The sequence below is a fragment of the Micrasema longulum genome, unplaced genomic scaffold (assembly GCF_059751315.1).
Source record: "Micrasema longulum isolate JH-2025_06_02 unplaced genomic scaffold, ASM5975131v1 h1tg001441l, whole genome shotgun sequence".
Taxonomy (NCBI): Eukaryota; Metazoa; Arthropoda; class Insecta; order Trichoptera; family Brachycentridae; genus Micrasema; species Micrasema longulum.
This window is the reverse complement of record NW_028278627.1, coordinates 187,037-205,054: the sequence shown is the minus strand read 5'-3', so window position 1 is coordinate 205,054 and position 18,018 is coordinate 187,037. Positions and strand designations below refer to the sequence as shown.

At 35.3% G+C, this 18,018-nt stretch overlaps 1 protein-coding gene across 1 annotated transcript in view; it reads left to right on the top strand.

The window, feature by feature from the left end:
- Window positions 1–18,018, top strand: part of LOC148275370 (guanine nucleotide-releasing factor 2-like) — a 217,967-nt gene that overhangs the window by 167,593 nt on the left and 32,356 nt on the right. Inside the window, exons 4-13 of the mRNA XM_088235791.1 lie at window positions 585–681; window positions 2,536–2,644; window positions 4,232–4,425; window positions 4,975–5,116; window positions 6,264–6,405; window positions 6,929–7,006; window positions 8,730–8,854; window positions 9,796–9,967; window positions 13,776–14,432; window positions 17,412–17,524. Of these exons, the coding sequence (XP_088091917.1) occupies window positions 585–681; window positions 2,536–2,644; window positions 4,232–4,425; window positions 4,975–5,116; window positions 6,264–6,405; window positions 6,929–7,006; window positions 8,730–8,854; window positions 9,796–9,967; window positions 13,776–14,432; window positions 17,412–17,524 (1,829 nt within the window). The remainder of the gene's footprint in view (window positions 1–584; window positions 682–2,535; window positions 2,645–4,231; window positions 4,426–4,974; window positions 5,117–6,263; window positions 6,406–6,928; window positions 7,007–8,729; window positions 8,855–9,795; window positions 9,968–13,775; window positions 14,433–17,411; window positions 17,525–18,018) is intronic.

Below are 18,018 nucleotides of genomic sequence, written 5' to 3'. Positions count from 1 at the left end.
AAAAAGCAAGTGGGAGCATATCGCAGCCAGATAGAATGAGTCTTAATTTGTTTTTAAATAAATTACAGTTCATGGTAAATATATCAATACATGAAAATAAATCAATTTAGTTTGAACAAGAACGATAGGGGAAAGAATGTTGTGCATAGTTAGTGCTACAGACTAGCAGATTGAATAAATATTTATTTCTTGTCACGTGAAATGGGACATTGAAATTAATTTTGGAGAGTAAGTTAAAAGAATCATTTTAAATGTGTGCTAATACATGTTTATTTACAATCAAATTTAATTAATTTTACTGAAATATGTTTAAAACTTGCCTTACATATAATTTACAAGGACGTCAGAAAATCGCTCCAAAACAAACAAACCAGCCAGAAGCCAAGGTTAAAAACTAACTTTTCTGTGTTCATAATGCTGATTACCGACGTATACAAAAAATAAAGACGTACTTAAGGGGTTCCTGTAATTGAAAAAGAAACTCGCTGGTTTTGAATTTTGGTTGGTAGAAGAGTAAAAAAATCATAAAATTAGAGTATATTTGAATGAACACCCCCGCTGAAATGGTTAACTTTTATTTCCAGGTCACATTCTCCACTCAGTCCAAAAATAAGAGGTCAGCAAAAGGTTGATGATCCGGAGGCTAACCCTGCCAAAGAATTGGAGGTGCTGGTTCGTCAGGTACGAAAATTTCAATTTTATTACTTTGGCGGACAATTTGCCCAGAATAATCCCACAAGAGACCAATATGCGATTAACACTAACAAACCTCGAGTTACAGTGTTTCGTCTCCTGTTGGATCAGCTCACTTCATCGGTGAGTGTTGTCTCCTGTCGATGCATTTATCACAAAATTCACCGGAGACGCGGAACACTGACCCGCTAAGCTTATTTTATTTTGTAACAGATATTCAGTAGCCTCACATTTTTACTAGGCTGACGAGTCATTTTTGCTTCTCAAATACGAGATATTCTCTTATAAAAAATAATTAAAAATAATAAAAATCAGATCGGCAAAGCATAAAACAGTAATTTCCTGTAAAATTTGCAATTCAGCAGATATGAATTGTAACCTTGAAGGTGTAGTGGGATTCGTGCAAGAAAATGTCTCAAAATGTTTGTACTGATATGAAAGGCGATGGACGGTAATAAATATGCAAATATTTGCAGGCGAGCAAGGCTGATTGCAAAAGTCCTGATTCTTGTCCAGCGGCATCGGAAAACCATCAAACACTGTTGCTAGCGATGAGACCACACCGTGTGTAGCTTATGATTGTAGTACTACAGTGTGTCGAAGTGAGCAACATGCACACTTTTTACTGTGTGGACACCACAAATGTGTTTTGACACTTTTAACATAGTGTGTTATCTGGCACACTCACACAATTGTAGTCTTTACGCAGTGTGGCATATGAAGATAGCCCCACCGTGTGAATTCACAATACCAACCTTTTAATTTTGTTTTGTGTGATAATAAATAACAATAATATTATGATGAATAGTATTGGAGAAAGCAATTCGACGGCTAATTTTGTAGATACTTCGTAAATTACGACTTGTATACTTACACCGAAATGTTGAAAAATCAGTTGAATTGAAATACATTAAAATTATTAGTAATATTGTCATGTAATACCAAAAACACGAACATAAGATTTTATGATGAAATTCTTTTTTTTTTTTTTTAAATGGTACCTAGATGTTAAGGTGGTATTACTGATTACCATGATTAACACCTCGCTAAAACTTCGTGCAGTACATTCCTAGCTAACAACACCCTAAAACTTACTTCATACATTACGATTTTAGTTTCTAAAACACCCGCTAGGCGGTCACTAGGTACAATGTATATTCCGCACATTAGAGCTAACTTCACACAATACAATTTTAGGTATCAAGAAATCCGCCAGGTAACTAACTTGATCCACTATCCATTTCTTAATAGCAATTTTATATTGTGAGAACTTACTAATTGTCCTTATGGATAATGGAAGTAGATTGTACACTTTAACTGAGTAGTAGGTCAATCCCCTTTGACCGAAGTTTGTATTTATTTTTTTGCAGCACCAGGGTGGAGTATCTAGTAACTCTTGTATTTGTAACGGAAGGTAGAGAATAATGTTTACGTGCGTATAGTAACAAAGCTTTTACATAAAGTTGTTTTATAGATTTTCAAATCTCACGAGCTAGTTCTGATTGGGACTCTTAAGATAATTTATTAAAGCTTTTTGTGCAATTATTATTTGCTTGATCAGTGATTCATTTGCACATCCCCATCCAATTATCCCATATTGAAGAGAATATACGCTATATGTTTGTCAGTTTTTGTAGGCGCAACGACAATTTACAGTGCGCCTAAAGAAGTTAAAAATTATTCAACATAAAAACTCTTATGAAATTTCGAGGCCGATGATCGGACTTGTGGGATATTAAGCGTACACCGGCTGCGCCAATGATCAGTTGCCCACACAGGACTATTAGACTTTGAGTTTGTGGAGAGATTTTTTTACAATTTTCATGTTTTTATTCTTTACAGGTGCGCTGTGACTTGAAACACTTTGGCGATGTCATATCCAAGAAGAAGCTGGAGATGTTGCCTGGAAACGGGACTATTGTGCTGGACACGATTACCAATATCCACACAGGTTAGCATTCGTTCATATTTATACTAGGTGGATCAAAAAGTTTGGAATAATCCTAAGAGATGGCGTTAGTATGCACAATGTGAACCAATCATAAAAAGCTTCATCCTTCATTAGACGTCCGTCAAGTTACAGCAGTGAGAAGAAACCAACCTCCGTGTTTTTTAAAAAATATTATAATCTGAATTTCGTGTTCTGATTAAACATTATTATTTACACTATAACGGAGACCAGCTAGATAAGTATTTTTATCCGGCAAGCACCGATGACGCTGAACGATCTGGACCCCCAAAAGACGTCAATACACCATAAAACGTGGAAAAAATCCATGATATTATGTTGAACGACCCCAAAGTGAAATTAAGGGAGCCAGCTGAGACCACAAAGATGTCCTATGGCAGTGTGTTCAATATCATACGTGAAATTTTGGGTATGAAGAAGCTCTGCGCACGATGGGTGCCGGGTTTGCTATCAGTGGACCAAAAACGAATTCGTGTTACGACTTTCCAGCAGAATTTGGCAATGTTTACGCGAAACACAACGGAGTTTTTGCGCCGATTCATAACCATGGATGAAACGTGGATACATTTCTACACACCAGAGTCCATGCAACAGTCAAAACAATGGGTTTCTCCGGGTGAAAGTGCGTTCAAAAACGCAACAACGGATGGGGAAGATCATGGCCTCCGTATTTTAGCAATAGCAATATTCATTGACTATCGTGAAAAAGGTAAATCCATAACCGGTGCATATTATTCATTATTATTGGATCATTTGGAAATTAAAATTGCAGAAAAACAGCTGCATTGAAGAAGAAAAAAATTCTCTATCAAGCCAATGCGCCGGCTAGTTCATCGTTAATTGCACAAGCAAAATTGTACAAAATCAGGTTTGAACAGGTTCCTCAGCCGCCGTATTTGCCAGACCTGGCCCTTACCAACTTCTACCGGTTTCCAAACCTGAAGAGACGGCTCACCGGCAAGCAATTTCATTCAAATGAGAAACTCGTAGCTGAAACTGAGGCCTATTTTGGAAAGCTTCTACTTTTTGGACGGGATAAAAAGTTAAAAAGTCATTGTTATAATAATTTCTGGGTAAAGATTTTCGGTATTCCTCTGTTACAGTTAAAATATTTTTTTACTAAATAATTTATGCTTATTAGGAACAGAAAAAGCATTTTATCAGAAATCACTAATGCAATAAAAAGTTTACCTATGTGTCGCATGTCGCGGTGTATGATGTAAAAGTGAACCGAATATTCGATTGTCTCACACACTCTTTACGTCTCATTCTTTATACTACAGACATATTTAGGAGCGAGAGAGACAATTTCACGCGTCACTCTTATTGAATCACGAATTGTGACAATATGTCTCTCTTATTTTTTTAATTAGTGAAGTTGTATTTAACTATAATAGACCTAAATCAAATTTTTATTCTTATAAATTATGAAGAACATACTATTAAGCAGTATTCATTATATACATACTTATTGTTTTTAAATAATATCTGTGTTAGAACTCACTCGTCTTTTTCTTAATGTAACAAATCTTACTTTTTATATTTACATAAGAGCTTTTATGTCTCCAGCCATCCGGCCGTATGTGTCGCCACTTGTGGCGTACCCCTCAGCAACGCTGGGCTCTGCCCTGGCGCGCCTGTGCCTAGCGCTGGCGCGGCTCATCCGCCTGTGTGACGAGGGCATGCTGGGAGGGGAGGGCTGCGCGGCGCTTCACCCCAGCAACGTTGAGAACGTCACCGAGGAAGTGCAGCTTGCAGTCGAGGTAACGATTAAGAAAATCTGTGCCGTGAAGGATCAAAATCTGTGTTGTAAAGAATCCAGTTTTAGCAGCCTCCGTGATTTAGTGGTTAGTGCACTTCTGACTCACCCACAGAAGGTTCCGGATTCGATTCCCGGTTAGAATTCAAAAATTAAATGTGATGTCCGCATGGATTGAGATTACAGTTCTGTCCGGGCGAGTGTTTTTGACTAGATGCTGCTCTCGAGTAAAAATTCTAAAAAAGGAAATTGAGTAAAGAAAAGTCCTCATCGTAGTGCATGTTATTTAACAATGCAGTGCCCTATGCACAATCATGTGCGGACAAGGGTTTGATAATGATGATGAGTAGCAAAACCCGCTCCATTGTTTTGAAATACCAAAATGAATATTCAGTTGATTTCTCATAAGATGTAAAAGCCTCTAGAGCGGGTTTTTCAACTCTCAACTTGAGTATTGAGGTTTATAACCTCTGTATACGTAAAAGCCCTTTGAGTGTAAATAAATAAAATGCGAGTCCTTATGCATTATACAACTTTTATATTTTAATTTTAGGAGTTAGCGGAAATAGCTTTTGAGAAGATGGATGTAAACGTGTGTCAGGCCAGGACTAATGGAACCAGCGCAGAACCAAAGAACATGAAGCTCCAAGTCCGGCCCGCTGTCACTACGGAGAGTCAGAGGAATTCATTACCGGGTATTTCTTTTATAGCGTTTAGCGTGTGCATTGTCCAGGCCATTATTAAGATATCTCTATCCTTTCGAGATAAATTTTACTTAAGATACTTAATGAAGCATTTACAGAGCTTATCATGACTTTGTAGTTTTATATTACTATCCCCGATCTTACTGGCACCAAATTCCGAAGGAAGTAATAAGCCGCGGCGTTTGCAAATGAAAGCTAATACTCGAAGAAACCATGAAAACGTAAGAAACCATGTAAACCTTTTGAATTCATGTCGCTTTTTTGTAGAAAACATAACCTTCATTGGATAGAATAATTATAATATATAGTTATTATTGTATGTGTTATAAGTAATATGATAAAAGATTTGTGGCCATTTTATCAATGGCAGATTTGTGGATGCTTAGAATAGTCTGCCTCAAGAAATAGCTACAGCACCATCTGTTAATACATTAAAAATAAATTGGACGTATCTGTGGCTTTGGTTTAAAAGGTCCAATGTCGTAAAACACAATATCACACGAGAATAATTTTTCAGAAATTTTTGTGGCGTTATAATGAATGAACATTATTTTACATGTTTTTCAAGGGATGCTCCGCATCCACAGCATCTTAGGAAAGGACGCGTCTGGCTCACGCATACGTATTAATAGCTTAGTGAGTTTTATGCAACTCATTACTAGAAGACGCATCAAGAAAAATCCCAGGAAGGCTGGCCAAATGCATGAGCTGTTTCAAAGTATGCGTGGAAGTGGCTGCTTGCTGGTAAGGCAAACCTCCATGGGAGAAACCTTTTGGCTTAAAGCCGTCCGTCAGTACCTGGACTGTTCCAAAGTGCGTGGAAGCGGTCCGGGAGCTGAGGAGATGAGCTCCAGGCTTGGAAAGCTAATATCTTGTACCGTGACTGTTCCAAATAAGGATACGGTATGGGAGCTGAGATAAATGACTGCCTTCTGAGGACTTTTTTTAGATGAAAATTTTAGTGGGGATGATTAACCTCGGGCCTTCGCGGAGGGTGAGAAGCGTAGAGTCAGCCGGTCAGCTGTAATGTTAGAAGAGTAATGTTGCGAGACCGAGACAGCGATACATTCGGCCGCACATTACAAACTTTGAATTATGATTGATAATGACTTTTCTAAATTATGCTCTTGTGTTTCAGATATTAACCTTACGCCAAGAGAAAGACTGATATTAGAGGGAACTGTCGGGGGACTAGCAGTGCGCAGTTCTCACTCCACGGAATCAATACTGGACAGCGTCTCTACCACGGAACCGCCTCCCAAGCCACCGAGACCTGTGAGGTAAAGCCGGATATCGATAAATTGAGTTTTCACATTTGTGGGAATCGGCGATATTTGTATCAAAGTTCTGTTTTATTTTAGTGATTGCTTAAATCTAGAAAGACTTGCACCAAAAATGTTTGCAATGTTTATGAGCTTACAATACTACACAATCGGGACATCGGTGCATTTATATTAATGTTTCTTATTGCGTAAAAGAAAAGAAAACATTCTTGTGTACATGAAGGGAAGTGATGTCTTACAATGATGTCTGTATGTTTGTTACTTGGGAAAACCTGTAATTGGCTTATTTGAAATTTATTTTGTTTTATATTTAAGATTTGTTGGTTATCCAAAAAAAAAAAAAACATGTAAATATAAGTTATTACATCATTACAAAGTTAATGCTTTAAATATTTTTAAAAAATGTTTAATTATTTTACTTAAGTTGATAATTTAAAAAATTATAAATCACATTTTAAAATATAATTTTCCATAGAACAATATTATTCTTTTTTATAAGTATGTAATTTTACAATTTCAGAATATTAGATAAAGCTCCTCCTCTTCCCCCCAAAAGAAAGCCGAATGAAAATTCCGCCTTACTCTCTGCAATTGATAGGTATATTATATTTATTTATTACTCTTTATTTTAACATCGCCATCATTCCTTTTCACTTTACCATCGCGGTGGTACCATTCTTGAGGTCCAAGTTTTGATACCCGACAGAGTGAATGTGAAATATTTCTTTCGAGGGTTATTTCAACTGTAATATTTTACTCTTCTGGATCGGCACCTGAAGCGTAAGACTGACTGACCACCTTACCTTTATGTAATAGATGATCGAAATACACGGCATTTGCGTAAAGCGCTCTTGAGGTGATTTTTCACAAAAATAAATCAGCCAAATTTATTATTATTACAGTAAAACCTCGTTTCTACGTTCCTCAATTTTGCGTTTTTCCGCTTTTCACACCGAAATGTTCAGGACCCATTTTTCTTCATACATTCTCATACAAATATTCCCCCCAATTAACGTTTTTTTACATTTTTTATCACCCCAGTTTTACGTTGAAAAAATTCTGAGTTCATTTGATGTGTCAAAAAAGCCAAAATTATGTCATAATAATGGTGCCGCCGTCCACGCGCCACTGCGTGGGCCACTCTAATGTAGAATAAAAACAGGTAAACAACTAATAAAGGATAAATTATCGTCTTAATCTAAATTCAAAGCATGTGCAGTGTCATTTTGTTTAAGTGTCTTCCTTTAAGGTTAGTTTTAGTTTTTATTGGAACAAAAAACGTCATATTGACTTAACAAATTATGATACGCAGTTGACAAACATTTCGGAACAATAATGTTTTAATATCATTAAATTGCGATGTTTAAAACGTAATAATAGAAATATTTAAAGTTATAATAAAGGTGGTTTAAAAAGTTGTCATAAAAGCGATCTATATGACAGTTGTTTTAGTGATACCGTAGAAAAAAAATTGATACCGTATAAATAAAATTTTCCAACATTTAGGGGGAAAAATATTGTACGTTATTTTATGCAAATTCAAAATTTTACTTTCGTTATTTTTTATTTACACATAAAATAATTTTAATATGCTGTTTTTAAATCAAATAAAAAAACAGATTACATAATATTGTTAGTGAAATCATTGAAAATAAATAGTCAAAAAAATATTAACTATCGCCAATTATCACCTTTTTACAACTTTTCTGGAAGTATATGTACACTATAATAAGTGAAGCAAATTTATTTTATTTTTATGTAATTCCTATTTTTTTCATACATTTTTCATTTCCTCACTTTAGCGTTTTCCTCAGTTTTACACTTTTTTTTTTGCTCCCTTGAAAAACGTAAAAAGGGGGTATTACTGTTTTATTTGTATAATCAGTAATTATTATTATCCTTGTAACAAATCAAATTAAGGTGTGAACATGTGTTCAACCGTTTTTTTTTTCCAAATGAAGAGGACACGAAAAATCAGTCAATAGTGTACTCTCCTTCATTATTTTACAATAAATGACTTAATAATCAATAGCGTCTTCACCCTAATCTGCGTAAATATCGCGAGCAGCATTGGCAGCTATATTCCCTCGATTGAACGCAAACAGAAAGAGTTGTTGACATTCTATTTTGAAGCTTGAAATCAAATTAAGCGATATATGTAACGTATAAGTAAACACAATGTCTTGTAGAGCAGAAAATTTCATTTCGAATGACGTATGAACCTTTTCCATTTTGTTTTACTTTTGGCGCTCTTTTTTAAATTTAGAAAAAAACAGACAAAATTTATGTTAACATCCGATACAAAAATATCATATTTTCAGGGTTTCGTTACAATCCCACAGTAGTGGGTCACTAGACTCCATGTTAAATATATCCAACGATGATGAGATTAGAGCCATCATGGATCGCAGCTCCACACATCTCGACGACAACTCGGACATTACAGGTAAACTATTTATTTATTTAAATATTAGCAAATATCATAACAGCGACACTAAAACCTGGGTTTATATTTTATATTGGTAGACTACGCTAATTTTAAATATATCGTTGACTCTGATAAGATCTCGCTGAAAAAATAGTAAAGAACATGTCATTGAAAGTATTGTCTATCGCTAGGGACTACTTTCTCCCATCTTTCTGGCAGAATACGAATACCATCTCGAAAGAACGACTCATCTTTCGAGGTTATCTACGAATCGTGCCATTTTTTGGCATCTTTGTGAGAATAGAAGTGCTGCTCAGACAGACCCGCGAGTCATCGACGGAACAAATGGTAATCGGAAGGAGCAATTGTGGAAGTCTAGACATTTATATGGCTTATGACCTGTCATCGGTTGATTTAGGTGGCGATTTCTATTCATCTTTACTTTTTGTCTTTTCTTTTTTATAGTGAACATATTAGTGAAATAATTGTGATTATATTTTGTGTCTACTAATAATACTTTATGTACTTCTTAATTTTATGGGCTTAAGAGCCATCTAGGCGTTTATAAATAAATATGTTCCATTCCTATTCCTTCAATCATCCATCTGTTGATTTTTGTAAAGTTAAAGAGCTGAAACCTTTATTTATATTGTTATGGATAAACAGGTGCAGTTGGTTAAACAATCATTCTTGTTTTAAGCTTTGCGAGTTCGATTCCCGCCAGTTGCAAGAAAAAAAAGCTTAATTTTTTTCTTAATTGGTCAGAGTTTTAACGGTTTTTTTTTTGGAATTATTAAAATTTTTGGGGGCATTTTTGACAATTTGTAAAAAAAATCACTATCAAAAGCAAGTGGTAGAATGGGTTCGAACTTCGCATCTCCGATCCGTGAGACTGCGGCATTATTTCAAGACCACGATCCAACGTAAATTTTAATTGATATTATTCATTGTACGATCAGGTTCCTGTCACTGTCCATCGTCGGAAGGTTACTCCCAGGCCAACGGGAACCGGCTCTCGCTGGAGTCCAGCTCTACCCTAGGGTCCAGTCCGGCCGGGCAACACGGTCAGCGACTGTCCTCGGAAGCCGGGACTCTTCTACCTCCGTCACCTGCCAACACCAACCCTAACAGGTGACTTTTCCTTTATATCCTACTGGAAACAAGACCAGATTTCAGAAGACATTTTCAGATCCACGAGTGACCTGTAAAATGCAGGTTCAATCAATGAGGAAGTTCAGTTCTATGGGTATCTATGGTAGTAGCTGCTTGATTGTGGAATAATCTACCCACTAATGTTAGAGATGCCCCTTCTTTATTTACATTTAAGTCAAGATTGAAATGTCGCTGTCTAAATATTTAAGTTGTTCCTTTATCCTTCTTCTTTCCTTCCCACCCCCTCTCCACTCTTCATAGTATAGTGTTCATTTTTTTATGTATTTTTATTTTCTTAATTTTTACGTCAATTAATTCAATATGTCCATGTACTTGTTATTTTCTCAAACTGAACGGTTTGGGTAGGTAGGAAGAAATTGCCTTAAAGCAATATGCCCGCCCTTATATGTATATAAACTGTATATGCATATAAAGTGTTAAAATAAAATAAATAAATAAACATTCATACTTAAGTAATAGAAGAATTTCTTGGCATCTTAATAAAAAGCTAAGCCCAAAACAATTTGGCTTCACACCCCAGAAGTCTACCGAAGACGCCTTAAATGCAGCCATCAGCTCTATAAATGAAGGAAAAAATAGCCGCCAAATCGTCATAGCTGTCTCATTGGACATCCGTGGAGCCTTTGATCATGCTTGGTGGCCATTCCTAATATGTCAACTACGTCGAAAAAACTGCCCTAAAAATATTTTGGAACTAGTTATCGACTATCTTGAAAACAGAGAGGTCAAAATAACACACGCAGATATAACTAAACACAAAAAGACTTCACAAGGATGTATTCAAGGTTCAGTTTGTGGTCCAAGCTTTTGGAATATAATTTTGGATGATCTTTTACAAATAGATTTTGGAAATGGAATTAACATACAAGCGTTTGCTGATGATGTTTTTCTGACAGTCAGAGCTCAACTTATGTCTGAAGCCGAAGAAAGAACAAACTGTGCCCTTTCGACAATAGCTGATTGGGGAAAAAAGGTTAAACTTAACTTCTCAGAGGAAAAAACGAAAGCGATGTTAGTAACCAAAAGAAAAGAAACTCTTCCTAATTTATTCATGAACGGTGTAAAGCTAGCTCTTGCTGACTCTATTAGGGTATTAGGTGTAACTGTAGACAAGCATCTCAACTGGTCACTACATGTGGATAACGTCTGCAAGAAGGCTGCCAATCTTTCTGGAATGCTTGTGAGAGCGGCAAAACCAACATGGGGGTGCTCTCCTGCGGTAATGCAGCAAATATATTATGGTGCAATTGAACCTCTTGTTACATATGCGGCCAGCTTATGGGGTGAAGCGGTAAAAAAGAAATGCAATAAGAAAAAACTTGACAGCTTACAAAGACAATTTGCCATAAGATCTTGTAGAGGATACAGAACCATTTCACTCATCTCTGCTCAAGCTCTAACAGGATTTACACCGTTAGACCTTAAAATTCAAGAAAGGAAGGACATTTATAATGTTAAGAAATTTGGTAAGCTGTATTCCATTCCAGATGATCGCAAGTATCAAGGAACTGCAAACTATTTCGATTTACCTCACCCGTGCGAAAGGATTCCCGAAAATATTCTTTTACTTGACAAAGATATACCTCCTTATGCTCCCAACGAAATTAGAATCTTTACGGATGGTAGCCTGCTCGACGGAAAAGTGGGAGCGGCATTCGTTCCTTTTGAGAGTGATAAAGAATTACCAGGCAGAACATTTAAATTAGATAATTTCTGCTCAGTTTTCCAGGCTGAACTACTCGCAATACGAGAAGCTCTCGAATGGTTATTAAAGAAACCACCAGAGAGATGGGTTATTGCAAAAATATTATCAGATTGTCGTTCGGGCGTTCAAGCTATAACAGATACTCGGTCGGTAAATCCATTCATTGTAGATATTCAGAGTAAAATTAAGCATCTAAAAATAAGAGGGATGAACATTCAAATATGCTGGATAAGAGGACATGCTGGTATCGTAGGAAATGAGAGAGCGGATGAACGAGCAAGATCCGCAACTTGTAAAAGAACGGCACCTTTCTTCTCAGAATTTCCCCTTAGCTTTGCCAAACGCTGTATAAAACAAAATACGCAGCAGCGTTGGGAGGATCATTACCGCGCTTCTTCTGCAGGTAAAATCACTAAAATGTTTTTCCCAACGCTGGCTGATGCAGCAAACTTCCGTCATCATCACCAAAGTACTTTCGAAACGACTCAAATTTTTACCGGACACGGAGCTATGAGAAGTTATCTATATAGGTTTAAATTAAGGAATGATGACTATTGTCCATGCGATGATATTTCTTCACAGAGTATAGAACATCTGTTATTTCAGTGCCCATTTTTCAGTTTGCAACGCCATAATCTTGAAGCAGAATGCAGGAAAGATGGAATATCCTTAACAGATATCCACACTGTAGTAAAAAGTAGTTATCATGCGCCATTGTTCTTGAACTTTGCAACAATGGTGATTGGACTCATAAAGGTAATAAACCAAAATCAGTGATCGAACATCCCATTTCCAAGACAAACAAAAACTTTTTTTTTTTCCGAGTACCTTAGCCTTGTACATGACACGTAAGGCTACTAAATACAGGAGTCCAAATATATAATAGATTTCTCCGGATTATGTCTAGTCTGCCTAACTAAGTACAACCTGTTTTAAGGCAGACATTTTTATGCAAAAATAAACAATAACATGACTACCTACTAGTTAATTTATTATTGAGTTATAGAATATTTAAATATACCATTTATTATTTTAGAATGTTTTTGAATAAAACGAGTTTTGGCCAAAAATTGGCTTAGCCGAAATCTGCTGTCGGGATGTGTCAGATTATGTTTGGTTGTACTTGGGTGCATCTTATGGCTCGTGACTCTGCCGCGTGACCTTTTTTTTGTTTCTGCTTTTGGCCGGTGATGATTTAGTGAACTCATAATCATCTGGGAGTTTTGAAATGACTTTTAACTTATTTAAATTTATTGCAACAGAGAGGGAAAACATTATTGAGAAGGTAATATGGAAGTCTGGGCATTTACAGGGCTTATGACCTGTCATTGCCTGGTTTAAATGGCCACTTTACACACTGTAACATTCACCATTCTGCCCATGTTTAAATATCCACATTTCCTCAACTCTTCCATCTGTTGACTCTTGTGAAGTAAAGGAGCTGAACCTCTATCATGCCGGTAAGATTCATTCGGCTGAACCAAATCCTGACGCCTGAAAACAATTTTCCAATTTTTATACTTCTTCTTTCATGTAAATATCCGCCTAGACATCCACAGTCCCTTCTCAACAAAGTTTTCCCTCTCTGTTATAATAAATTTAAAAATGAATTTATTTATTTTTATTTTTTATTTCACATAAAACATCATATTTTTCTTTTCTATATGAACACCTCACTGGGCATAACCCGGGTCGAGGCATTCATTTACATTATTTTTATATTATGTTCTAATACATAATAAATAAATATAATATAATAGATAACACTGTGTTGATATAAACATAAAACATAAATAGCAGACATGTACACAATAGCTCCGCAGGGAGGAAATCCAGCCAGTCTGCAAGCATTTGGACATATTCAAACATTGTTGACTTTTAACTTACTTAAATAAGTTTCAGTATTTGACTGAAAATATTGTTTCGTCCGGTCACTGCTAATTTGTAAATTATGACAATATGCGTACACAAATCAGCTCCGAACTGTTAGTGTTTAAGATAGTTAAAAAAATAAAATGAATGATGTAAAATAAATAAATGCTTTTTTATATTTTATTTTAGGTTTTCTAACGAATCGGGCTTTGTATCGATGGGCAATGCGCGATGTTCCGAAATATCATACTCCAGTTTCAACAGCACGACTGCCCAGCACCAAAAGACGTCTCTGGCGTTTATAGACTCCACCCCGACCCCGGGAGACATGCCGCTGTCGATAATGTCCGACTTCGACGAATCCTTCAAACTCCCCTCGCCCACGGGCAAAACGCTCGCAGTGACATCGATGGCGAATGTCGTACAGCAGTCGATGAAACAAGTGTCGACGTCGAACTTCTTCGAAAACTCGTCGAAGATGATCAGCGCCAACGGGAAATTGAACCAGGCGTTCAGCCAGTCTTCCACGATCAAAGAAGCCGAGCAACGGATAGAATCTCTCAAGCTCGATGTCTCTTCTCTCCAGAGCGTGACGAAGACGCAACGAAACGTCTCGCAGACCCTCATGATCGGCGGGAATTTGTCTAGTATGAAAAACATGCTTTCTACTCAGTCCAATTTGACGGTTGAAAATGGAGACGATGTTGCGGACGGTACGTCGCTAGTACCGCCCGCTCTGCCGGTCAAGACGAGAAAGTTTAAAGCCGGGTCGCAGTGCGATAGTTTGAACGAGTCGGGACTGTGTTCGCTGAATTCTACCATGGACGACCAAACTATTGAATACAGGTGAGTGCTATATAAAATATACACTAATTAAGGGAATAAGTTTTTTTTCGAGCTGGTAATCTTGAGAAGACTCAAGTGTCACTAGACTAAATTAGTAAAAGAAGCGATAGAGATTTACAAACATCCCAATAATATTAAAGAGATTTTAAAGAGAAGAAATTGTTTCAATCATCCTGGTACCCAGAAATAAATCTTTCTACCTCTCCGTTCTGATTCTCAAAGCACTCTCTTAATACCCATTCACAATCCCTCTTTTTTCTCTAACTCATTTAGTGTCCATGCGGTTCGACTGTGGAATCATCTCCCATCCAGCATCAAAGATGTTACTACAGTATCTCTGTTTAAATAATTTCTGAAGAAACATCTCCTTTCTCTTTCTCAATCTCTCCCCCTTTCCTCTTTTTTCCTTTTTCTCATTGAGTAATAGTATTGATTTAAGGTAATTTATGTACAAATCCACTTTTATATATTTTAAGCTTTTTTGTTTTTATTTTCTATTAAATATGTTTTGTAACTTGAATTATAAAAATTAAACTTTATTTTTTCGGATGGTTGGAAGAAATTGCCATTTGGCAATTAGTTAAATAAATAAAAAAATAATTAAGGACCATTTATTAAATTTCTTATCTTATTGTGATCTACATAAATATGTGTGTTGGGAGATAAAAGAATAGTTGATTGCTATGTTTTGTATTCATTTAAAAAAAAAGTTGAACAGTATGCTATGATGTGATTTATTTTCTACATGCACTTTTTTTTACTAAAATAATCTTTTTACTTTTTTTTTAAAGAAATATTTGCATATGATTTATCCAAATATTTTATTTTGAGGACCATTTTCAACGACCTGTAAATAACTGCAAATGTAAGAAAATGTGAATCAAGTTGGGGTAGAGTGGGATTCGAACCAGGGACTTTTGAGCTGTGAGTTTGAGACACTAGCCACGGTACTACAACCCGATTCATTATTAGTATCAAATAGTCTCGAAGTCTGGAAAATTCTCAAAATTTCGAGTCTCCAATTTGTGTCAAGACTGTGAGCCCCAATTGTGTTACAAATGTGCTGTAATAAGAAAATATCACATACTACGAAAACTGATAAAAATGTGTGAAATAGATTTAGAAAAGTTCACTATATTTTCAAAATCAATATAGATATTGTGGAGACATGTTTTCATACATAACTTTTAAAATTATTAAAAAATATGACTCCACAAAAACACGACATGTTTGACCTTGATAATTTTGATGTCATGATTTGTGACGATGTTCTGTTTAAATTTAAACGGTCACTAACAAAGTTCAAAATTTAATTGAATTGTGACATATGCCCTGTTTTTGCAGGAATTTAAAATTAAATTTTTTTTTTTTTTTTCTACAAATAAGTCATAAAAAATATATTTTCACTCGAGAGTACTTCGTAGACACTTATTAATTAAAAATTGTAAAAAAAAACTTTATATTTCCATATTGGGCCTCTCAAAGCCTTTAGTTGTGCAAAAATAATGATAAATCCCTTGTATTTTGTATTTTTACAAAAAAATATTTACAGTCAAACTTGGTTATTACGAGGAAGACGGGACCACTTGAATTTGCTCGTTATAAGCGTTACTCGTTATACCAGAGAAAGGTTTTTTTTATACAATCGCTATTGCACATTGTCACTAAGTAAACAAGCAAATACATATGTGTACATTTAATCCGAACATTTAATCCGAATTCACAGATTTTGTTTACAGGGGTTAGGTTTTAACTGATCTGGTCTAGAAATCATTTGATATCGCCCACTTGTAATGTTTATTTTTTTTATTTTTTATTTAAATCTTAAAGTAGGGCACACATATCGTTATGTGTGTTCTAATAATAACATTGAAAATATATTTAATTTATAAATTGTTTATCACATATGTCTTGACCATTATTTTAAATTTTGATATGTTTTTTTCTTCATAAATATTTTTTTCCATTTCGTAATACTTTTTAATTGCTTTAAATAAAATTGAATTTTGTGACTTTGCCTTTTTCCTAAATGGAAGTCTAATTTTGTTCTTTTCTCTGGTATTGTGATCGTGTTCATGCTGGTTCCGATCAATTTTTTTCCAAAATTCTGTTTTTTTATTAGAGTTTATAATTTTATGAACAAATATCATTGTATTGTAAAATATTCTTTGTTTATATGTTAATAATTTCAATTCATTTACCATCGACTTTACCCTCGTATATCTGTTTTTTTTCAAAATGATTCTAAAGGCTTTATTTTGTAATACAGTTAGTTTATCTATGTTTTCTTTGTTTGATAAAAATAAAATGCTACTACAGTAGAATTGTGTATTGAAATAAGCCTAGAACATAAAAAAATCTAAAAAATCCCCGTAAAAACCCCCGAAACAAGCATGTCATTCATAAACTACAAAAACAGCTGTAAATTGTAACAATGTGCCAAACCGGCACTTACTAAGTTCACAAAGCTTGGATTTTTTAAAAACCATGTGTGTTCATTTTTCAATATTGTCGGCGAAAAATCCAATTAGGTACTTAGACGCTTACATAGCTATTATAAACATAATTCGATCCCAACGCCTGGCGGTATTTATCCTTTACGTTAGCCGACCGTTTAGATTTATTACTTAGATTCTTATTTCGAGAATGATGTTCTTAACAACTGAAGATTTTTTGTATAATTTTTGACAATATTTTTGTTCGGTATGTCCAAAAAGTAGCTCATTATAACAATGAATAATTGTATGCAGAAAACCATGAACTATAAAATTTCAACTAATGTTTCCTCGTTACATCCAAGATCTCGCTATTTCCGTGATCGTTATAACCGAGTTCGACTGTATTTATCTTCATATTTGGCAATGCACTGTATTTATGCACATAAAGAGCCGCCTTTGGTATTGAAAAAAATCAACACTAATTGTTGATAAATTTGTCTATTCTGGTAACTGAATAAAGTGCATAATTTTTTTTTTTCAGAGACCACGGGTCGTGTTCTTTGCATGCCGACGGCTTCATGCAACGTCCTCACACTCTCATGGACCAATCCATGTCAGGCCAACCCCCTCCCCTCCCTCTGAAGAAAAAACACAGTATGTTTCGCCTCTTTAATATATTGTCATCATCCTCATCTCATTTCTGTATTATAAAATCAGACCCCTCACTGATTGAAGATTGAAGATTATGCTAAAAATAGTTTTGTTGAGTCTTTATATTAACAAATTATAATGGTCTATAAATATGTCCATCGAATCTAGACTGGTAGTGCACAACGGAGTCCTGATGCTTATGTTCGAAAGCGAAATATGGAACTAGCAAAGAATGGATGAAAGCAGAGTGAAAGCGTTTGAAATTAAATCTATTAGACGAATATATGGGAAATCTGTATATGTCAGGGATATGAATTATGAGATTAGACCATTTATTTATTTATTAGTGCAAATCAAGGACAGGTATAATTATAAGATTATGAAAAGTCCCTAAGACAGTTTGGTCACGTGGAACGAATGGATGAAGAAATAATTATTTTTATTTTTTATTTTATTTTATTTTATTCGGAAAACATACAATCATACATAATAAGTAT